Genomic DNA, 21691 nt, shown 5'->3' on the forward strand with positions numbered 1-21691 from the left:
AGGGCTAAACCGCGTGGACTCGCCGCCGCCCCCAGAAGCTGCACCAAAGGTCCCGGGCAGCCGAGCGCCACAGACGTCCACGATTCCAAGCCCGGATTTCTGCAACACCACAACAATCTCGTCACTACGGGGCCGCGGAGGGGACACGCGGCGTCGCCCGCACCTTGGCCCCGCCCCAAAGGCCGCGCACTATTGGTCCTCTGGCTGCGCGAAGCCCACTGCGAACCCTTAGTCCCGCCCCCGAAGCCGGGAATGGGCCGCCGTGTCTCCGCCCCCTCCCGCTCATTGGTCAGACCGGCTGCGGGTGACAGTGAGTGGCAGGCGCCGGGCCTAGAGCTTCGGGTCCGGACGAACCCAGTGGAGCCGACCGAGCCCCTGGAATCACTCGGGTCACGGTTCCTGAGGTGAAACGCGAGATCGACTCCTGGAATCTCCGGGCCCGGGCCGGGCCTGACGGAGGGCGCCCGCGGGGCCCTAAGCGAGCGCACGGCGGGTAACGGGGGGCAGGGGGCGCCGCGGGAGGGGCGGAGGCGCGCGGCCGGAATGTTTTGATGGCGGGGGCGCGCGGGCGGGGGCGCGCGGGCGTCGGGGCCGCGCGCGAGGTTGTCCGCTGTTGGGAGCCGAGCCCTCGGCCTGGCGCCGGGCGACCCAGGGGCGCGCCGGGCTGGGTCTTGGCTGGGTGTGGGGAGGCAACCCAGCCCACCCGGGCCGTCGGCTGTCGGGCTGGCTCGAGTCTTCCAGCATCCGCAGGCCCCCCGAGCCCGCCCGGCCCGCGGGGCTCCTTGACCCTGGGGCCACACTGCCCCCGTGAGTGGTGAGTGCCCCGAGCGGAGCGCCGTCAGCCCTTCCGACCCCGGGCTCCCACTAACCCAGGGAATCCCACTGGGGCCAGGCCGGGCCGCGTTCCACGGCCCCCGGGGTCTGCACCGGCGGGTGAGTTCCCCGAGCGCCGCCTAGACGCGCCTGGCTGCAGGGACCTACAGACCCCACAGTTGGCCCAGGATCTGGGTCCACACCGGCCCAGTCAGTGTTTCCCGTCCAGGAATTACGCCTGCCTGTTGGGCCTTTGGTGCTAGGGAGCCAGGGGAAGAGGATGAACAGAAAAGTCTTCTCAGAAAAGACTCTTCTTGGGTGTTGGCTTTCGGGGGGCTTTGAGGACCCTGTGAGGCCTAATTTCTGAGAATGAGGTGGGGCGATGGGAAAACAGTCCAGGGTAGCTGTCTGACCTCAGGCCTGTACTGACTCAGTCTTTACAGGTTCAACAAGCCACTTCTTGGGATCCTAGAGTTGGATGAGTGGCCCAGTATAGTACAGACCAGAGGAAGTACACGAGCCCCCATGCCTCTCCCCCACTGCAGCCTCCCTGCCCCGTGCTTGGCCTCCTCTTAGTGGAGGGTGGGTGGGCAGGAGGGCTGGCTTTCTTTTATCCCCACTCCCCACTCTCTGGGGCCTGACACCTTCTCCTCCAGCAGCTGCAGAGCCAGGGCATCAAGGGCTGGAGTGTGGAGCAGACGCTGTCCATGGAGCTGGTAGGGCCATGTGCTTATCTCAAACCTTTGTTTACAGACTGCTTCCAAACTGCTAGTCTCTTGGGAGACCCGGGTTTCTCCAGGAGGGCAGAGGGAAGTCCCCTTATCTCCACTAAATAGAAGGTGAAACAGCACCCCCCCACCACCAGCACCAAAGGGGCAGAGGCTGGCTTCAGACCAGCAAGACCTCAGTAGGCACTCAGTAAAGGCTCTGGGATTGACTGGCTTCCCAGGCCCCAAGCTCTCGGCTCTCCTTTGGTAACTACTCCTCTGCCTCTGAGTGGAAAAGACTGGAAGTAGACACCAAGCCCAGAGATCCTTTCTCACTCTTTCTGGTCTACGAGGCAGGGCAGGAGACAAGCAGCACAAGAGTCTGAATTGGATCTCTTTGTCCTTACCGTTAGGTGGACAACGTGGACAGGGGGCGGTGGTGATGGCGCAGTTCGACACGGAGTACCAGCGCCTCGAGGCCTCCTATAGTGATTCACCCCCTGGGGAGGAGGACCTATTGGTGCACGTCCCTGAGGGGAGTAAATGTGAGTTCTTGGACATGACAGCAGAGCCGGGGCATGGAGAGGAGAGGGTCGGTGGAGGAACTCCGAGGGAGCAGGGGGGCTCGTGTTCCTTCAGGGCTCTGACCTCTCTGCTCCTGCGCCCACAGCACCTTGGCACCACATCGAAAATCTTGACCTCTTCTTCTCTCGAATATCCTTTGTGTCTCTGTGTTGGAGCTGTGGGACCGTTAGCCCCTCTCTAAGCTGGGCCCCAGATGGGAAGTTGGGGTGGCTTTGATTCTAATCTCTGGAAGGGAGATGGGAACTCTTCTGAAGGCTGAAAGAGGCTGGGGCAATGGTGATCGTTATAGATAATGATACTTCACGTTTCCCAAGAGCTACGTGCCTTTCACTTTGTGGTGTCAGTTTTTATAAGGAACCTCTCTAAAGAGGATCTTTCTTTTTGACGGGACACTAATAACTATAATAATTAGTATCTTTTGATTTACTCTGTGCCAGCTTTGTGTTAAAATACTTCACGCTCATTATCTCATACCTAATAATACCATGAGACAGGCGCTATTACCTCCAAAGTACCACTGCAGACGAAAGTTGAGGGAGTAACATTGGCCAAAGTCACACAGCTAGAAAAGTCCTAGAGCCAGGAGTTAAGTTCAGGTATGTGACTCCCCAAAGTCTGTGCCCCGAATTGCTGTCTCTCTAATCAACCACATTTTTCTTGACAATTCTACGTGTATAATCTACACCAGAAGAATGGCTTCACTTGCATGCTCATCGGGGAGGTCTTTGAGCTCATGTAAGTCTAAGAGGGGACGGTGATGTGGGGAAGCACTGTGTGTCAGCCTTTTCCTCTTCCTGAGCTCAGCCAGCCCTGGCCATTCCTGCCAGTGCGGCTCAGTCCTCTGCTCAAAACCCTGCACACCTAAGAGTTCAGGGACTGGGTGTGGCATCCAAATTCACAATCCTGTTTATTTGTTATCTCGCTTTTAAGGAATTCTTCCTAAATCCTCACTCTTCTCTGAAGAGAGCTCAGACTTGACCATTTCATCAGAGCGCCCGTGGGATGGACAGGGTTCAGTCAGGAGGTCTCAGAGATGCCCGCCACTTAAGAAAAGTGTGTGTTCGGCTTTGGTTATACCTAGGAAGGCAGAGCGCTTTCTCAAAGGAAGAAGCCACAAGACCTTGCCAAAAGGGAAGGGATTGAGAAACCCTCCCTCAATAACTAAAGACTGTAAATCCCTTTCGGGCTTCTAAATACTATCTCAAAAGGAAATCAGGGATTGGGAAGCCAGACCACAATCACAAGATCTTGGAGCGACTCTAGTAAATGGTGGTAGAGATTACCATGCGGTGAGGTGAGGAACGCAGGCTAATTGTGTGATGCCCAAGGCTAGGAGGAAAAAGCAGGAGCTGGTTTGGGCCTAAGAAGGTCCCTGGGGCTGAGCAGTGGAGAGAGCCCATGGGGAGTTTTCCAGCCTCAGCACGTCCCCCGGGGGTTGCTCTCTCACCTCATTCTGCTGCTTCCTCAGACTCTTCTCTCTGCCCCACACTATTTCACTGGTGCCCCTCTGACTCTTGGGCTGTGGCCCCTCTTCCCAATTCCTCAGGCAGTTCCTTTTTGTGGTTGCCTTCACCACCTTCTTGGTCAGCTGTGTGGACTATGACATCCTATTTGCCAACAAGATGGTGAACCATAGTCTTCACCCCACGGAGCCTGTCAAGGTCACTCTGCCAGACGCCTTTTTGCCTGCCCAGGTCTGTAGTGCCAGGTAAGGGCCGCAGGTCAAAGGACACCCGCCAGAGTTCCACCAGCAGGTAGGGAATGGAGTGGGGTGTGAGGCAGTAGCGCATCCCCTAGAACACAGACCGAGGCTCAGCCCCGCCATAGCCTTCAGGAGTGTCCTGTCTGCCAAGATTCCTCAAGGGCCACCCCTCCTCCCCTGCTATTTCCCCCACCAGGATTCAGGAAAACGGCTCCCTTATCACCATTCTGGTCATCGCTGGGGTATTCTGGATCCATCGGCTTATCAAGTTCATCTATAACATTTGCTGCTACTGGGAGATCCACTCCTTCTACCTGCATGCTCTGCGTATCCCCATGGTGAGGCTGGGAAGTTGGGCAGCTGGCACCACAGCCTGGGGAAGGGTGGGGCCTCACTGGCAGGTCAAGGAGCATCTGCGTACAGGCTCCAGCGGGCTAATGCGGGGCGAGGAGTCCAGGCTGCAAGCCAGCCTTGCCTAGCGTGTCCCTCCTCTGCCCTGCAGTCCGCTCTTCCATACTGCACGTGGCAGGAAGTGCAAGCACGGATCGTGCAGACCCAGAAGGAGCACCAGATCTGCATCCACAAGCGTGAGCTGACAGAGCTGGACATCTACCACCGCATCCTCCGCTTCCAGAACTACATGGTCGCCCTGGTTAACAAATCCCTCCTGCCTCTGCGCTTCCGCCTGCCGGGCCTTGGGGAGGCCGTCTTCTTCACCCGTGGCCTCAAGTACAACTTCGAGCTGATCCTCTTCTGGGGACCTGGCTCCCTGTTTCTCAACGAATGGAGCCTCAAGGCCGAGTACAAACGTGGGGGGCAACGGCTGGAGCTGGCCCAGCGCCTCAGCAACCGCATCCTGTGGATTGGCATTGCCAACTTCCTGCTGTGCCCCCTCATCCTCATCTGGCAGATCCTCTATGCCTTCTTCAGCTACGCTGAGGTGCTGAAGCGGGAGCCCGGGGCCCTGGGAGCACGTTGCTGGTCACTCTACGGCCGCTGCTACCTCCGCCACTTCAACGAACTGGAGCACGAGCTGCAGTCCCGCCTCAACCGGGGCTACAAGCCCGCCTCCAAGTACATGAATTGCTTCTTATCACCTCTGCTGACGCTGTTGGCCAAGAATGGCGCCTTCTTCGCCGGCTCCATCCTGGCTGTGCTTATCGCCCTCACCATCTACGACGAAGACGTGTTGGCTGTGGAACACGTCCTCACCACCGTCACACTCCTGGGGGTCACCGTGACCGTGTGCAGGTGGGCTGGGGCAGCAGGCGGGAGCAAGCTGGACCAGCGTCCCTGGGAAAGGCTTGTCTCTCACCGTGGCCCCGATCCCCCAGGTCCTTTATCCCGGACCAGCACATGGTGTTCTGCCCCGAGCAGCTGCTCCGCGTGATCCTCGCTCACATCCACTACATGCCTGACCACTGGCAGGGTAATGCCCACCGCTCGCAGACCCGGGACGAGTTTGCCCAGCTCTTCCAGTACAAGGCAGTGAGTGGAGTTGGAGTTAGGGCCTGTTAGAGACTGGCCGATGGCTCGGTGGTGAGGGCTGGGAGCCCTCCTGCTCCCCTCTGACCTCGATCCCCTCCCTTATAGGTGTTTATCTTGGAGGAGTTGCTGAGCCCCATTGTCACACCCCTCATCCTCATCTTTTGCCTGCGCCCACGGGCCCTGGAGATCATAGACTTCTTCCGCAATTTCACCGTGGAGGTTGTAGGGGTTGGAGACACCTGCTCCTTTGCTCAGATGGATGTTCGCCAGCACGGCCATCCCCAGGTACCAGGAGGGTACGGGGGCAGGTGGCCAGAGCTGATGCTGGCAAAAAGACACCCCTCTGAGCCAACAATTTGCAGAAAGGCAGCCCTGCCTCTGGGCAGCCATGCACGAGGGTACACACTGCTTGGTGAATAGGAGCTTCGGCTGGATTTTAGCCTTAAACTTGCACCTTTGGCCAAGTGCCCTTGAGAAAGGCACAAACCAAGCAACTAGCCCAGCGAGCCGACTGCGCCGCCTGGGGTGGGCCTTGGGGCTGCGGACGAGAGACAGACAGCAGCGCATTGCTGTCTCGGTCCTCCAGGGGCAGGGCCTCCCTGCTGGCAGGAAAGGTACAACAAGCGTTTCTGTCAGAGGACGGTCCTGCTCACTGGAGCCTCCCTTGTGCAGTGGCTGTCTGGCGGGCAGACGGAAGCCTCAGTGTACCAGCAAGCTGAGGACGGGAAGACAGAGCTGTCACTCATGCACTTTGCCATCACCAACCCCGGCTGGCAGCCACCCCGTGAGAGCACAGCCTTCCTCGGCTTCCTCAAGGAGCAGGTTCAGCGGGACGGAGCAGCCGCTGGCCTCGCCCAAGGGGGGCTGCTCCCTGAAAATGCCCTCTTTACGTCCATCCAGTCCTTACAGTCTGAGTCTGAGGTGTGTCCTTGGGGACTAGGAGGTGACGGGCAGAGTGTGAGCTGAGGGCCAGGCCTGGGGTGGAAGGGCCTTGCTACCTGGTTGGTTTCCTTCTGTCAGTTCAGTCTGTGTCCTTGGGTGCTGACACCCAGGGCCTTGTGGCCTCCCTGCTGCCCTGGGAATTCAGCTCACCCCTTTTTCACAGCCACTGAGCCTGATTGCAAACGTGGTAGCTGGCTCCTCGTGCCGTGGCCCCCCACTGCCCAGAGACCTGCAGGGTTCTAGGCACAGGGCCGAAGTCGCCTCTGCCCTGCGCTCCTTCTCCCCTCTGCACCCCGGTCAGGTTCCCGCAGGCCGAGCTCCTAGCACCATGACAGGCTCTGGGTGAGTAGAGATGGGCCTCGGTGGAAGGGCGTGGCAGTTCCACCCCCCCCCTCCCCGCCCCAGTAACTTTGGGGCTCTTAGAAATGTTGACGGCTGCGGTCTGTCTGTGCTGGGAGTGACAGGGTGGATGCCAGGACAGCCAGCTCCGGGAGCAGCGTGTGGGAAGGACAGCTGCAGAGCCTGGTGCTGTCGGAGTACGCATCCACCGAGATGAGCCTGCACGCCCTCTATATGCACCAGGTGAGTGGGCAGCAAGGGGCAGAGCCACAGAGTCAAGCTGGCCACTGACAAATAGAATAGAGGGTTCTAGGCGAGGAAAAGCAAGACATGGGTCTGGAACCCTTGTCTGTTATTCACCTACTCTAAGCTCCATTCCTGCAGATACCCTTTTGCCATCCATTTTTAGGCAAGCTTATTGTCATCCGGGGCCTTGACACATTTGCTATTTCCCTTGCCAAGAATCCACTTCCCTGAGATATGCTTATGGCTCCCTCCTTTAATCACCTGTCTGTTCTTAACTGTTCCATGAGACGGTCTCTGGCCACCCTGACCAAAAGAGTCTCCCTTGGCCACCCCCGACTCTCCCTGCTTTTATTTTTCTCTGTAGCATTTAACTAATCTATTGCATTTTCCCTCTTTTATTTTATTGTCTCTGATCCCCCCACCACCACCTCCGCCTCCAGCATACAAGCCATACAAGGGCTGAGATTTTTTTTCTGTTGTTCAGTGCTATCTTCCTGGCACCTTGAAAGAGTGCCTGGCACTTAGATGTACCACCAACTTGTTCTTGACTCAAATGACTAGGCAAAATGAGTGCCATCACAACTTATGCAACAGGTTCGTTCCAGGGATCTGCTGAGAGTTTAACCTATAAGATGTCGTATGTGTCTTACACACTGTTAACATGATAGTTACTCTGGGTCAGTGATTCTGGGCGCGGTGCCAGAAATGGGAACATTTGGAACAGCGTAGTGGGGGCAGCTGTTTCAGATATCCTAGCCTTAACTAATGAGTGTCACCCTCCACTCCCCACACTTCTCAGCTCCATAAACAGCAAGCCCAGGCCGAGCCTGAGCGGCATGTGTGGCATCGCCGGGAGAGCGATGAGAGTGGGGAGAGCGCCCCTGAAGAGGGGGGAGAGGGCTCCCGGGCCTCCCAACCTATCCCCCGCTCTGCCAGCTATCCCTGTGCTGCACCCCGGCCTGGAGCACCCGAGACCACCGCCCTGCAGGGGGGCTTCCAGAGGCGCTATGGGGGTATCACAGGTATCCAACGGGGGGTACAGCAGGGTACAGTGGCTCTTTGGGGGGGCCTCTTGGGGAGGAAAGAAGTCAGAGGGATCAAGCCCAAAGAAACTAACCCTTACCCCCACCCCGAACAGCCCCAAAACCTTGCTCCACATTTCTGTTTGTGTTCGTTCTAAGACCATGTTCACTTGTGTCTCTAGATCCTGGCACGGTACCCCGGGCTCCCTCTCACTTCTCCCGGCTGCCCCTTGGAGGGTGGGCTGAAGATGGGCAGTCAGCATCAAGGCACCCAGAGCCGGTGCCCGAGGAGGGCTCAGAGGATGAGCTTCCCCCTCAGGTGCACAAGGTAAGGGCCCCAGGACCGGAGAACAGCTGCCAGAGGTAGTAACTTCCAGGCTGAGATCAAAGTCTCCTGTGAAAGAAGGCAGGCCTCTCGTATGGAGGTACTGTCCCTTCCCCTCCAAAATACACTCCCCTTTTTTGCCTCCCCTACTCTGGAATCCAGGGCTTAATTTTCCCCTTCACTTTCCTCCCCTGGAATCAAGCTTTCCCCTTCATTTATCTCCAAGGTTTGTGTGTGTGTGTGTGTGTGTGTGTGTGTGTGTGTTTTGTTTTGTTTTTTTGCAGGAAGGTGGTAAGCAGATAGCTGAAGATGTTCTCCACTATTGACCCTTTTCTCTCTACAGGTATAGACAAGGCTGAGGAGGGTCCCTATGTCCCAGGATGGAGGCCACGGTTGCCCTGCCATCCCATCTGCCCGCCATGGAGGGCTCCTCTGACTGTTGCCTGGCTCCACGTGTGTGGTGTTTGTGTGTCTGTGCCTGGCCAAGGGAGGTGCCAACGCTGGGCTTGCCGCAGCCCCAGGAGAGAAATTGGGGGCCCAGGAACCAAGGCACACAGGACTCTAGCCTCATCCCCAGGACCCCCCTTGGCTCAGAGTGTGGTGCTAGAAACTGGTCCCCGGTCCAGCCCCAGTACTGCCACCTTTGCACCCACCCCTGCAAGTCTCCAGAGGACTGCCCACCACAGAAGCTGCCAAGCAGGGAGAACCTGTGCCAACTGTGGAGTGGGGAGGTTGGGCCCGGACCCTCAACCTCTGCAGCCTCCCTCCCCCACCCCGAACAGATGAGTAGCTCAGGCTGTGGCCCTTACCTCACCCCCAGTTCTCTCCCAGTGCTACAGCCTGCTCACCTCTCCTGCTTCCTGCACATGACAGGCATGTATGCCGCTTACTCCTGTTCTGTTCGCTTGCTCCCGTTCTGTTCAGCTTTTGCTTCGCACTGGTGTGGAGACCCTAGCTCCCAGCTCCTCTCATGCTACCTTTTGACACTACGAAGGAAGGTTTCTAAAAGGCAGGAGCAGGATGGAAGTTCTTTGCTGCCCTCTCCAAGTTTGAAGCAGGGCCCCTGAGAGACTGAGGCCGTCCTGGCCTCCATTGCTGCTTATTGTACCCCTTAACCGCCTGCACAAAGGACGGACTGGGCTGGTTGTGCCCTCGGCTGTCTACCTCCCAGCAAGAGAGCTCTGGGCTGCCTCCCGCTGTTCCCCCGGGGCTGGAGGGGCGGCCGGAGGCCTGCGCCCGCGGCTGAGCTGCCGCACTGCATGCTGGGACCCAGCTCCTACTCCGCCCCACCCCTCGCCCGCCCGGTCCGCTGCGGTGTGGAACGCGGCGCTGCCCGGGCTCACAGCGGAAGGCGTAGGAACTGTGTACAGCTTGATAACCCTTAATAAAAAAGGGACTTTGACCGGGCTTGTTGTGTCGCGCGGCTGGCATCCCGGGAAGGAGCGGAGTGGGGTGGGGGCCCGGCCGGGCGGTGGGAAGGTGGGCCTACGCCGGCACTCGGATAAGCCGGGCGGGCCAGCGAGCGGGGCCAGCGAGCGGGGCCAGCGGCCGGGACCACCTCCCAGCGCCGGCGCCGCGGAGGTCAAGGTCTCGGGTCGGACGTGCGGTCAGATTTCGCGCTCTGAGCACGTGACCCGGCCGGCCCCGCCCCTGTATTTTGCCTTTTCCGCGTGCACGCTCTCCCCGCGCCCCGCCCCCTCGGCGAGGCTGGCCAATGGGGGCCCCCGGTAGGGGCTGGGGCCGCCCTGTGGGCGGGGCTGCCGCGCCGGCGCCGCGCCGGCCGCACGCTCCACATTCCTTGGGCCCGGACGCGGCCGGAGGGTCCCGGGCGGCGAGCGGGGGGCGGACGGACGCGCGAGGAGGCCGTGCGTGCCCTGCGTGAGTGCGCGGCGGCGGCGGCGGCGGCGGCGGCGGCGGCGCGTGCGCGGAGCGGGGAGCGGGGAGCGTGGGCGGGCCCACGCGTGCCCCTGCGCCAGGCCCCCGCGGCTCGGCGCCCCTCGGGTCCATGACCCGAGACCCCGCGGCCTCCGCGCCCCGCCCCGAGCCCCGGGTCCGGGTTCCCGCCCCCGCAGCCCCCGCGGTGCCCGCCGCCCCGGCCGGCGGCCACGCATCGCCATGGTGACTGTGGGCAACTACTGCGAGGCCGAGGGGCCCGCGGGGCCGGCCTGGGTGAAGGGTGGCCTGAGCCCCTGCTTCTTCTTCACGCTCGTGCCCTCCGTACTCATGGGCCTGGGGGCTCTGGCCTTGGTGCTGGCCCTTCCCTGCAAGCGTCGCGAGCGGCCCACTGGCGCCCACGAGCGCTCTTGGACCGCCGGCCCTCTTGTCGCTCCCTACGTGCTGCAGTTGCTTCTGGCCACGCTTCAGGTGGCGCTGCCCCTGGCCAGCCTGGTCGGCCGGGTGGGCACTGCCGGGGGCGCCCCGCTGCCAGGCTACCTACTGCTGGCTTCCATCCTGGGGACTCTGGCCAGCGCCTGTGGCCTGGGGCTGCTCGTGGTGGAGCATAACCAGGCCTGGCAGAAACTAGCAATGGGCATCTGGATCGAGTTCAGGCACAGCGCGGGTCTCCTGCTCCTCTGGACTGTGGCGTTTACAGCTGAGAACTTGGCCCTCGTGTCTTGGAACAGCCCACAGTGGTGGTGGGCAAGGGCAGACTTGGGCCAGCAGGTAAGGGACCTCCTGGGGACAGGAGAGTCATGAGGGGCAAGGGCTGGTTAGAAGGATGGTGTGTCTGGCCACACTGGCTCCATACTTTGGGATGCCTTTAAGGAGGTGAAGGGGGAGGCCTGCCTGGCCTGGTTGCTGATAGCCAGCTGGTGGGGTGTGTCTGTGCTGAGTCACTCTAAACTTTTTCAAAGCCTTCTTGATGCTGGGGCCCTGACCTGGGTGTGTGCCCTACCCCAGATCCCAGCCCTGTTGTAAGCGGTAGCAATGGCATTTTGGCCTTCTTTGATGCTCTCCCTACACGTTTTATCCTAGGTTCAGTTTAGCCTCTGGGTGCTGCGATATGTGATTTCTGGAGGGCTTTTTATCCTGGGACTCTGGGCCCCTGGACTTCGTCCCCAGTCCTATGCCCTGAAGGTTAATGAAGACGATCAAGATGTAGAGAGGAGCGAGGTATATACATGAACTTCTGAACCACAGGGTCTGTCTGAATTTCATTGCCTGTCTTCATTCACATTTTCTCACCGTAGTACTTCTTTCCCAAATCTCAGTTTGTGCCATGTAAGCCTTTCTGACCTCATCAGGGGATCATTTGTGAGTCTGAGATCACTGGGAGCTGTAATCCCATACGTTTTCCCTAGAGGAGTTCGACTAGGGCACTTCTGTTCAATTTCTGAGCTCCCCTCCTCTGTGTTGCACCATCCTAGGTTCAGACAACAGAGGCACCCCCAAGATCTACCTGGCGAGACCTTGGCAGGAAGCTCCGCCTGCTGAGTGGCTACCTGTGGCCTCGAGGGAGTCCAGTTCTGCAGCTTGTCGTGCTCATCTGCCTGGGGCTCATGGGGTTGGAACGGGGACTGAATGTGTTGGTCCCCATATTCTATAGGAACATAGGTGAGGGAGAAGGGGTGCCAGCTCAGCTCTGTGGTCCTTCATTGGCTGGATGAGGAGTAGGGACCCTAACTTAAGGGAGGTGGGACAGCATTAGGAACTGGATGATCAGAAAGAGGCTGTGGCTGGTGCCTGGAGTAGTTTCTCCTGAAGAATCCCTGGGGCCAAAAGTGGGCTCTGACTTATTTTCTCTGTAGTGAACTCACTGACCGAGAAGGCACCTTGGAACTCTCTGGCCTGGATTGTTACCACCTATGTTGCCCTCAAGTTCCTCCAGGGGGGTGGCACTGGCAGTACAGGTATGATAGGACTCTGCTGTCACCCTGGTTGGCGTTGGGCTCTCCTCCACTTCTCCCCAAGCATCCCTCCCCTGGCCCCTTGGTGATCTCAGACCTTTCATGTCTTGGTACTGGGCTGATATCATCTGGCCCCTAAGTTCTACTGAGGTCCACCCTGGCTTCCCCTAGGCTTTGTGAGCAACCTGCGCACGTTCCTGTGGATCCGGGTACAGCAGTTCACATCACGGCAGGTGGAGCTGCGCCTCTTCTCCCACCTGCACGAGCTCTCTCTGCGCTGGCACCTGGGGCGCCGCACAGGGGAGGTGCTGCGGATCGTGGACCGGGGCACATCCAGTGTCACAGGGCTGCTCAGGTGCCAGGCCAGTGGAAATGGAGTGTGGGAGGGTGGAGCTGGAGAAACAAGAATGAAGGGGCTGGCAGGAAACAGCACCCTACTTCAGCTACGTCTCTATTCTTTTTTCTAATCCTTTTATTTTTTTAATCCTTTTTTTTTTTTTTGAGAGTAACATACGTGCTTTCATAATAAGACGAATAAAATGGAAGAAGTACTTCATAAATTCGACTCCTTTCTCCAGAGGTTCCCACTCCATCTAGGATGTTGAGTTCTGCTCTTGGCATTTTTACATACGTTATGCGTGCAGACTCACAGCACTAATATGTTATTGGGCAGGGTTTTCCTAAAACACATGAGATCATGACATAGGTATTGTTCTGGAAGTGCCTTATTAACAAAATATTATGGAGATCTATTCTTTATCCTCCGTGAAGATCCTCCTCGTTCATTATAATTGGCCCAGAGCATTCTGTACTTGGGGCATGCTACAATTTATTTGGCCATCCACCTCTTGAGGGGGCATTTAGCTTGATTCTGGTCTCCCGTCACTGAAAAACAAAATACCACATGAGACTCTTGGGGGCAGAGTTTCTGGCCCCAAGCCCCTAAACTGTCCTTTGTTGCTTGACTTGCATTCCTAGCTACCTGGTGTTCAACATCATCCCCACACTTGCTGACATCACCATTGGCATCATCTACTTCAGCATGTTCTTCAATGCCTGGTTTGGCCTCATTGTGTTCCTGTGCATGAGTCTTTACCTCAGTGAGTGCTGCTTGGTGGGAGTGTCTCCCTGAATTGTGGTAGGGACTGCCTTGGGTATGAGCCCTGCCCCTACTCAGTGGCCCAGCTAGGAGAGGCTGTCCATTGGTGGACTTGAATAAGCTCCTGCTGCTCCCCAACATGATGGCTTGGCCTCCTCCTCTGCCAGGGAAGCCTTAGCTGAACCTGGATAGAGGGCCAGGGAAGGGCATCTTGGTCACATTGGGGGCCTGCTGTGGGGTGCACATCAAAGAGAAACCTCATTTTCTGTAACCAGATGCAGCTCGCCTTCGTTTGGTCGCCAACAGCATTTTCACACACAGGGCTTGGTGCAGGCTGCAAAGATATCTTGGGCACAGCCCCTTCCCTCAGGGAGCTTAGGGCTCTTTCCCTTTGGGATCTAGGTCCCTGGTCTGTAGCTCAGGGTTCATGTGTATGTGTTAGGTAGCAGACCTCCCCCTGTGGTCTCTGGTGTTGGGAGTGATGTCTTGATCTCTTCTTCTCCTTCTTCCCCAACCTATTACTCTGTAGTCATGACCATTGTGGTCACTGAATGGAGAACGAAGTTTCGACGTGCTATGAACACACAGGAGAATGCTACCCGGGCACGAGCTGTGGACTCTTTGCTAAACTTCGAGACGGTAGTGAAGGCCTTGGTGGCAGTAGTGTGAGACACAGGGATGTGGAGCAGTGGGGCCACCAGGAAGCTGGGGGTGGGGGTGCTGTTTAAAATGAGGAAGGCAGGGCACCTGGCTGGCTCAGTTGGAAGAGTGTGCAACTCCTGATCTCAGGATTGTGAGCTGGAGCCCCAGGTTGGGTGTAGAGACGACTTAAATAAAAATAAGACTTAAAAAAAATAGATAAAAATACGATGAGGAAGGAGGCATTGGGAAGGCTGGAGGAAATGATGCAGGCATTCATGCTGCAACCGTGTCTTAACACCGGTGATTTGACTTGGCCAGGTGAAGTATTACAATGCGGAAGGTTACGAAGTGAACCGCTATCGAGAGGCCATCACCAAATATCAGGTGAGGATGCTGGTTTGATGCCTGTTGAGAGCAGTGGCCTAGCCTTGTGGAATTGCCAGGGCCAAGAGGAGTATGGTTTGGGCTGAAAAATCAAGGTTGAAGATACCTGGGTCCAGGTTTGGATTTGGTGAGCCTGTATACATGACATTCCACTTACACCCCCTTATTATTATTGCCCCAGGATTTGGAGTGGAAGTCAAGTGCTTCACTGGTTTTACTAAATCAGACCCAGAACCTGGTGATTGGACTTGGGCTCCTTGCTGGCTCCCTGCTTTGTGCATACTTTGTCAGCGAGCAGAAGCTACAGGTGAAGAAATGGTGCTGGGGACGGAAGAGGGGCCCAAGGCCTACATCCAGGCCCCCAGGTGTCTGGGTGGGAAGTGGGCAGGGGGACAGCCTGTTGGTGGCTGGTGACTCCGTACTCCTCGTTGGATTTCCACAGGTCGGGGACTTCGTGCTGTTTGGCACCTACATCATCCAGCTGTACATGCCCCTCAACTGGTTTGGCACCTACTACAGGTAACCTGATCTCTGCCCCTCACCTGTCCGGGATGCACGGTTATTTCCCCAGCTCCTCAGAGGAGCCCCAGCCAGCACTGTTCTTGCAGGATGATCCAGACAAACTTCATTGACATGGAGAACATGTTTGATCTGCTGAAAGAGAAGCCAGAAGTAAGTGAAGTGAGGGGAGTTGGGGGCAGGGTGGGAAGCGGCAGTCTGCGAGGTTGCTCCTGGTGTCTGGAGAACCCCAGACCTATGATGGCAGCAACCATGGGTGGTACTCTCCTAGGTGAAGGACCTCCCTGGAGCAGGGCCCCTGCGCTTCCAGAGGGGCCAGATTGAGTTTGAGAACGTGCACTTCAGCTATGCGAATGGGTAAGGCCCCGCTTTTGACACCTCACAGCGCCCTTTTGCATCATCCACATATACGTGGATAAGTATGTATCCCCACAAGTATCCCCACACCCCATCCCTGCCTTTCCACCCACCACTGCCTAGGAAGAGAGCTTGAGCAGGGGAGGAGCAGGGCCCAGTAGCAGCTCTCCCGATAGAAGGAGTCACTGGGAGCGCAGCAAGCCTGCTGACCGTGCTCACCCTTCCTTCCAGGCGGGAAACCCTGCAGGATGTGTCCTTCACCGTCATGCCTGGACAGACAGTGGCCCTGGTGAGAGAAGACCCAGGCACTCGGCCCCGACTCCTTGAGTTTCCCTAGCCCAGTATTCATGGAAGTTTGTGACTGAGGCTGTGGAGTCAGAATCCCGTCACGACAGGCCACAGGATTGAATGTAGCAGCCTCCTTGGACGTTGGTGGCTTTTTGGAGAGCAAGCCTTAAAAGCCAGCAGGCCTGAAAGTGTTCTCCCTTTGTTTCCAATGCAACAGGTGGGCCCATCTGGAGCGGGGAAGAGCACAGTATTGCGCCTGCTGTTTCGCTTCTATGACATCAGCTCTGGCTGCATCCGGATAGATGGGCAGGACATCTCTCAGGTGCGGTTGCTTGGGAGAAGATTGTAATTTAGGGGCCTGTGTGTGAAAGAATGGCAGTTTGTGAAGTGCTGGCTACTCTCCAGGGAGAGGAGATGTCACCCCTGCAAAAAGCTGCAGCAGGAGACCTCAGCCTTCCTGGCACCATGTAACGTACCCAAGTAAAGTAGTCATGAGCATAAAAAGCATCTTTTCTCTTTATAGGTGGGGAAAAAGACTTAGGGAGGTCGAGTGATTTGCCCTCAACAGCTAGGATTTGGGATGGTGGTGACAGGGTTCCTGTACTCATCCCTTGTGCTTCCCCCTCCAGCTCGTCCTACCTCCCAGGCTTGGGGGTGAGGGTGGGGCAGTCTCACAGCCTGAGCATATGGTCTTCTGGCCCCAGGTGACCCAGATCTCCCTCCGGTCTCACATTGGAGTCGTGCCCCAAGACACCGTCCTCTTCAATGACACCATCGCCAACAATATCCGCTACGGCTGCATTACAGCCGGGGACGAGGAGGTGATGGCTGCTGCTCAGGCTGCAGGCATCCATGAGGCCATTATGAATTTCCCTGAAGGTGAGCCTCCCGGGAGAGAGAGTCCCTCCCCTGCCTGGTTTAATCCCATTGTTCCCTCCGAGCTCTGTTCCATCCATTCCTGCTCATGTGGTCACGGAAACCCCATGTATTGCGTGTGACTTGAGAGAGGTGGGCAATATTCACAGGTTATGAGACGCAGGTGGGCGAGCGGGGACTGAAGTTGAGTGGTGGGGAGAAGCAGCGTGTCGCCATTGCTCGCACCATTCTCAAGGCTCCAGACATCATTCTGTTGGATGAGGTGAGGGCCCTGGGCAGCCTGCTCCCCTCTTCCTCCCTTGCCCACTCCCGGGCCATTCCTTCTGGATGGCTTTCCATTGTGGAGAGATACTGTGAGTCCCTGCTTCATAAAAACACCTTAGGGTTCTCAAACACAGAGAAGGTTCTTTTGATTCCTGAGGTCTCAGCTAGCAGCTTGTATCCTCCTTCTACTTGGATTTTGGGTGGTGGGGGCAGGTTTACCCAGATCCTCTCTGTAGGCAACATCAGCACTGGATACGTCAAACGAGAGGGCCATCCAGGCTTCTCTGGCCAAAGTCTGTGCCAACCGCACCACCATCGTAGTAGCCCACAGGTACAGGACTGGGCTGAGGGCAGCGGGGGGCCCGCTTGTGTTGTGTGGTGCGTAACTCAGCTCTGATCTCTCAGGCTCTCAACCGTGGTTGATGCTGACCAGATCCTTGTCTTTAAGGACGGCTGGATCGTGGAGAGAGGACGGTAAGGAACACAGCTGGATGAACACGGCAGGGTCTCCAAATTGGGGGCCTGAGAGAAAGGAAATCCCAGGGGTTTCTGAAAGGGCTTTCCCTTGAGGATCCCTCTCACCTCTGTGGGCTGGCGGTGAGCACTCTTGGGGTGAACTGGGGAGTCGGGACTCACACTTTCCTCCTTGCCCCAGGCACGAGGCTCTGTTGTCCCGAGGTGGCATGTATGCTGACATGTGGCAGCTGCAGCAGCGGGGACAGGAAGAAGTCTCTGAAGACACCAAACCCCTGGACTGAGACATGGTGACCAAGGCTGTGGCCACGTCCCTCCCAAGGGATAATTCAGTGGGGAAGAAGATGTAGCCCTTTTCCTGGTATATTTCAAGCCAGTGTTGGGGTATGGTGCTAGCTATAGGAGGGAAAAGAACCTTCCAGAGAAGCACTTTTTGGGGGAAATAAAAAAGTGTGGATTGTGCTCGGATCCTTGTGACTGGTGTGGGGTATTGCGGGGGGCCCCTACCCTTAGGTCAGGGGAGCTCCTCTGCTTTCAGTCTGACAGGAGAAAGAAACACACTCGGAGGTCTTGTTGACTGCCAAGATCCTTTATTCCTTCCAGGACCCCCTTGCCCCTAGAGATGGGGGCAGCCCCAGCGTAAAGGGGGATGACACGATGCAGGGGGCTGCCCTGCATGGGGCCTGGCCAGCACTCTCCCGGGGCCCAACCACCGACGGTTGTAACTGCTCTCTCCCATGCAGCTGGAGAGGCCAGCAGGGCCGTCTGTAGGCTCCGCTCCACAAGCTGCTGCTCCTGCTGCTCCCTGGAGGTGGCTTGCTCGTCTTCACTCCTGGCTGCTCCCAGCCTCCTCTCTCTGTGTACCCTAGAGGTGTGGGGGCCACAGTCCTCCTCAGTTGAGCCTCCCTCCCCAAGCCCAGGGCCCTAGCACAGGCTGCAGTTGGACGGCTTCAAGCTGCGGCTTTGGGCCTGGAGCAAGGAAAGGGGAAGGAAGGGAAGACAGGGCACGATGTCAAGGAAATGAGAGCCGGTCCTCACTTCAGAGCTCCGCGTGGGCTGGAGTCACGACAAAAACGGGAAGATGACCACCATTCCAAAACACTCTACCACGTGAAGAAAGCCCCCGGGCTTCCTCCTCCCAGGGCAGGACTTCAGCTCCCCCAGCCCTCATACCTGCTGCTGCCGGTACTCTGCCTCACTGGCTGACAGCGCCTGTGCTAATGCTAAGTCCTCTTCCTCCTGAGAACTGAGAGGGAGGTGCAAGTTGGAGGACAACAATATCTAAAACATGAGCCTCTGATCTGTTAGGCATCCTCCTGGTGCTGAGCATGTGAGTATTCTCTGAGTCTTCACACAGCCCTATGGGGTAGGTAGTAGCACAGTCCCATTTTACAGAAAACCCTCAAGGGTTAAAGAACTTGTCAAAGGTCATAGAGTTAATCAGTTTACTTTTGAGCCCGGGTTCCTAATTATTATCCTACACGGGGTTGGAGTGGTCCCACGGCCCTCCTTCCAAACTGAACCACTGCCCACATCCCACCATCTTTCACTCGGGTAGGTACCTTGGGACCTGGGGTTTGGTCTCTGCCAGTGACAGTTCCAGGGCTCGTTGCAGAGCCTCGTCCTCACTCTGCGAGAAAGAAAAAGAAGACCAGTCGCCTTGCACTTTATTCTCCACGTGGGTTTGCTTCTGTCTGCCCAGCCTCCGCCCAACTCACCAAGCCATTCTGCAGGGCAATCGCTGGAGGGGCTGTCCGGGATGGAGACTGGGTGGTTGCTCTACGGCAGACATTCAAGAGACTCAGGTCAGAGACGCAAAGGGAAAAGAGGGAGAGAAGAAACAGGCAGGCCTACCTGCTGGGAGAGGTAGACGAAGGCAAGGTCCGACTTGGGCTGGGGACGGTGCTCGTAGAAGAAGCTAGACCTTGTGCTCTGGAGATGGCAGCAAGTCTGTAGGGAAGAGACACTCTTGGCATGCCTCCAAGAACAGCCAGCTTGCATGCTCCTCCCAGGCCTTACCCAGGAAGTCAGGAGGGAAGTTCCTCCAAACAGTCTGGAAAAATAGGCACTTGAATAGGAAGCTAAAAGACTCCTCTGGCCAAAGGCAACAGGTTTGAAGCTCCCCAACTGGTAATGATAGATAGATGCTGAGTCAGTTCCAAAAGGATGGGGTGATCCGAAAGGCAAGTACTGGACTTGGTTGCAATTACCCTGCCCGGCTGGTTGGGTGACTCTGCCCAGAACAATCATGGTCCAGTGGGTGCCGGTGCTTGATGCAGAAGTTCCGGCCGCAGCGCTCACAGGTCAGTTTCATCATTTCTCGCTGCCGGCAGCCAGCGCGTTCACACTTATTGGTGAAGATCTGAGGCGGAGAGGGAAGGTTTCTCTCTGCTGAGACCTGGGCCCGCATCTCCAGCGCCATCATAACAGCTGTTGGGGCTTGCAAGCATCCGTGGCCCAGGCTGGGTCATGGCTAACCCCTCCAGTGCTTACCTTACGTTTTTGCTGGGCTGGATCTGAGCGGCAGTCTCGGTCAATGTGCTCCCCGACAGCGCGGTCGGGGGGCTCCCCTCTGGCCACAGGCACAGGCACATTACAGAGCGGGCATACAGGTACCTGGATGTCCTAGGGTTAAGGAGCAGGGCTGAGGCTGTGGCCCGCTCCCAGCCCTGAAATCCTTCCAGGCTCCTCCCTGAGAGAACCCGGATGTGCCCCCTACAAACGCACTAGGAAACAGTGCTCCCAGCACCGAGCCTCAGAAACACAAAGGAGAGGAAATGGGAGGCCGAGGGACTCCAGAGTGGCCGCAAGCACCTCCACCCGCCCCCTCACCTTTTGGTACGCGGATCCACAGTGATGCTGGGCGTAGGCCACATGGTCTGCGCAGAAGATGCCGGAGCAGGCGTCGCACTTGAGCGGCAGAAAATCTGCAGGGAGCGGGTCGGGTTGCAGGTCCAGCGGGACCTCGACGTCGTGCCCCCTCAGAGGAAGGGAAAACGCCGCCGGGTTTGCAACAAACTGCACCGGGTCCGAGGCCCCGCGCGCCTTAGCCACGCCCCCGCGGCCACCGCCCCCAGCGCCTCCCCCCGCCTCTCCCCGCGCTCCCGGCCCCCGAGCCCCCGCCGCCCCGCCGCCCCGCCGCCCCCGGCCCCGCCCCGGCCCCGCGCGCTCCGCCCCTCACCCAGGCGCTGACAGCTCGGCTCGGAACAGTGCGCCCCGAGGTCCGGAAACTCCATGGCAGGGCCGGGCCGGGCGGGACCTGCTGGCGGAAGCAGCGGTGCCGAGCGCGTCCGGGGCTCCCGCTCCGGGCCGGGACCACGACCCCGCGCTCGCAGGGGGCTCCGGCCCCGCCCCCCTCCCCCGCCCAGCCGGGGTTACGGGAGCCTCAGCCCTTCCCGGCCAGCGACTCCCACTGCTCCCCCCGCCGGCGCGCGCGCGGGCGTGCTGACGTCATCGCGCAGGGCGGGCGGGGCGAGGGGCGGGGCCTCCCTGCGGGGCGGGGCGGGCGCGCGGCGGCGCGGGGCTGCGGGGTCCGCGAGCTGACCGCGCCCGTATTTCCTGCCGGTCCTTCTCCGGGTTTAGCTCCGCGGCCCTTTCTGTAAAACCTCCCTGGGCCTCCCCGCCCCGAGGTAGAGGCACGTGCTGTGGCGCCCGCGGCCCCTCCAGCCCCCCCCCCCCCGCCACTCCAGCTCCCCCCCCCCGCCTCCCCGGCCCCTCCAGCACCCCCCCCCGCCTCCCCGGCCCCTCCAGCCCCTCCAGCCCCCCGCCTCCCCGGCCCCTCCAGCCCCCCCCCGCCTCCCCGGCCCCTCCAGCCCCCCCTCGCCTCCCCGGCCCCCTCCAGCCCCTCCAGCCCCTCCAGCCCCCCCCCGGCCACTCCAGCTCCCCCCCGCCTCCCCGGCCCCCCCAGCCCCCCGCCTCCCCGGCCCCCTCCAGCCCCTCCAGCCCCCCCCCGCCTCCCCGGCCCCCTCCAGCCCCCCCCCGCCTCCCCGGCCCCCTCCAACCCCTCCAGGCCCCCCCCCCGGCCACCCCAGCTCCCCCCCCGCCTCCCCGGCCCCTCCAGCCTCTCCGGCCCCTCCAGCCCCCCCCCGCCTCCCCGGCCCCCTCCAACCCCTCCAGGCCCCCCCCCCCGGCCACTCCAGCTCCCCCCCCCCCCCGCCTCCCCGGCCCCCTCCAGCCCCTCCAGCCCCCCGCCTCCCCGGCCCCTCCAGCCGCCGGCTCACCCTCGGGCGATCCGCTGTTCACACGCGCGCAGATAAATGTGCTGGGAACCCGGGGACCACCTCCGCCTTGTGCTGGGTCCCCAGCACCCGGTGCAGCGCCTACAACTGTGTGGTTTTGTGTGTGTGGGTTCGATACGACTTCAAAAGGTTTCAGTCGTAAAGTTACTTTGACCTAGGAATGAAGTAAGTTGTGTCGGGATGTCATCATCTGTTCTCACAGGTGAGAACTCAGGAGCGCAGCTGCTGAGGGGCCCCTGGGGCTTGTTAATAAACATAGGAAGCAGCTGGATGATGCATGCAGCCGTGACTTGCAGGGCAGTAGATCTGTATATGTGGCTCAGGTGCCCCGAGTCTGGGCGGACACGTATTCTTCGGTCAAAACCTGGAAGGGTGAATGGCTGTTGGCTAGGTGAAGGCCAAGGGAGACAGGACAGAGGGGAGGGAGATGGTATTCCAGGTAGAAGAATCAGCAGGACAAAGGCGATAGATAGGAGAGGATAGAGATAGATAGATAGGAGAGGGACCGAGGTCCTTGAGATGAGCTTTTAAAA

The 21691-nt window shown here is 58.9% G+C and overlaps 3 protein-coding genes across 10 annotated transcripts; 2 read left to right on the forward strand and 1 right to left on the reverse strand.

Moving 5' to 3' along the window:
• Nucleotides 1-270: 270 nt before the first annotated feature.
• Nucleotides 271-9576, forward strand: ATG9A (autophagy related 9A). Of its 7 annotated transcripts, none has more exons than XM_026002109.2 (16): nucleotides 271-493; nucleotides 1470-1529; nucleotides 1934-2065; nucleotides 2191-2234; nucleotides 2776-2840; nucleotides 3652-3813; nucleotides 4004-4145; nucleotides 4310-5058; nucleotides 5142-5295; nucleotides 5401-5580; nucleotides 5968-6216; nucleotides 6401-6579; nucleotides 6702-6819; nucleotides 7622-7844; nucleotides 8027-8172; nucleotides 8513-9576. In XM_026002109.2, the coding sequence occupies exons 3-16, from the start codon at nucleotides 1963-1965 to the stop codon at nucleotides 8516-8518; spliced, it is 2520 nt and encodes an 839-aa protein (XP_025857894.1). In that variant the 5' UTR covers nucleotides 271-493; nucleotides 1470-1529; nucleotides 1934-1962; the 3' UTR covers nucleotides 8519-9576. The 7 variants fall into 7 exon arrangements, with proteins under 7 accessions (XP_025857894.1, XP_025857899.1, XP_025857897.1 ...); XM_026002112.2 differs by having other exon boundaries at nucleotides 292-493; nucleotides 1473-1529; XM_026002110.2 differs by having other exon boundaries at nucleotides 307-493; nucleotides 1248-1529.
• A 458-nt stretch (nucleotides 9577-10034) lies between these two features.
• On the forward strand, nucleotides 10035-17388 carry ABCB6 (ATP binding cassette subfamily B member 6 (LAN blood group)). Its single transcript, XM_026002119.2, has 19 exons — nucleotides 10035-10833; nucleotides 11146-11283; nucleotides 11538-11724; nucleotides 11919-12020; nucleotides 12189-12372; nucleotides 12996-13117; nucleotides 13646-13755; nucleotides 14077-14142; nucleotides 14324-14449; nucleotides 14585-14661; nucleotides 14751-14814; nucleotides 14933-15018; nucleotides 15250-15307; nucleotides 15524-15628; nucleotides 16011-16185; nucleotides 16332-16444; nucleotides 16683-16777; nucleotides 16852-16920; nucleotides 17102-17388. Exons 1-19 carry the CDS (start codon nucleotides 10285-10287, stop codon nucleotides 17202-17204), a joined length of 2529 nt encoding a protein of 842 aa, XP_025857904.2. The 5' UTR covers nucleotides 10035-10284; the 3' UTR covers nucleotides 17205-17388.
• A 100-nt stretch (nucleotides 17389-17488) lies between these two features.
• On the reverse strand, nucleotides 17489-20310 carry ZFAND2B (zinc finger AN1-type containing 2B). Of its 2 annotated transcripts, none has more exons than XM_072742637.1 (9): nucleotides 20102-20310; nucleotides 19753-19847; nucleotides 19414-19545; nucleotides 19131-19282; nucleotides 18775-18870; nucleotides 18639-18699; nucleotides 18483-18550; nucleotides 18094-18166; nucleotides 17489-17785 (listed from the first exon to the last, which is right to left on the reverse strand). In XM_072742637.1, exons 1-9 carry the CDS (start codon nucleotides 20154-20156, stop codon nucleotides 17747-17749), a joined length of 771 nt encoding a protein of 256 aa, XP_072598738.1. In that variant the 5' UTR covers nucleotides 20157-20310; the 3' UTR covers nucleotides 17489-17746. The 2 variants fall into 2 exon arrangements, with proteins under 2 accessions (XP_072598738.1, XP_072598737.1); XM_072742636.1 differs by having other exon boundaries at nucleotides 17489-17889.
• Between the last annotated feature and the right edge of the window lie 1381 nt (nucleotides 20311-21691).

Source organism: Vulpes vulpes, chromosome 16 (assembly GCF_048418805.1).
Source record: "Vulpes vulpes isolate BD-2025 chromosome 16, VulVul3, whole genome shotgun sequence".
NCBI classification, from domain to species: Eukaryota; Metazoa; Chordata; class Mammalia; order Carnivora; family Canidae; genus Vulpes; species Vulpes vulpes.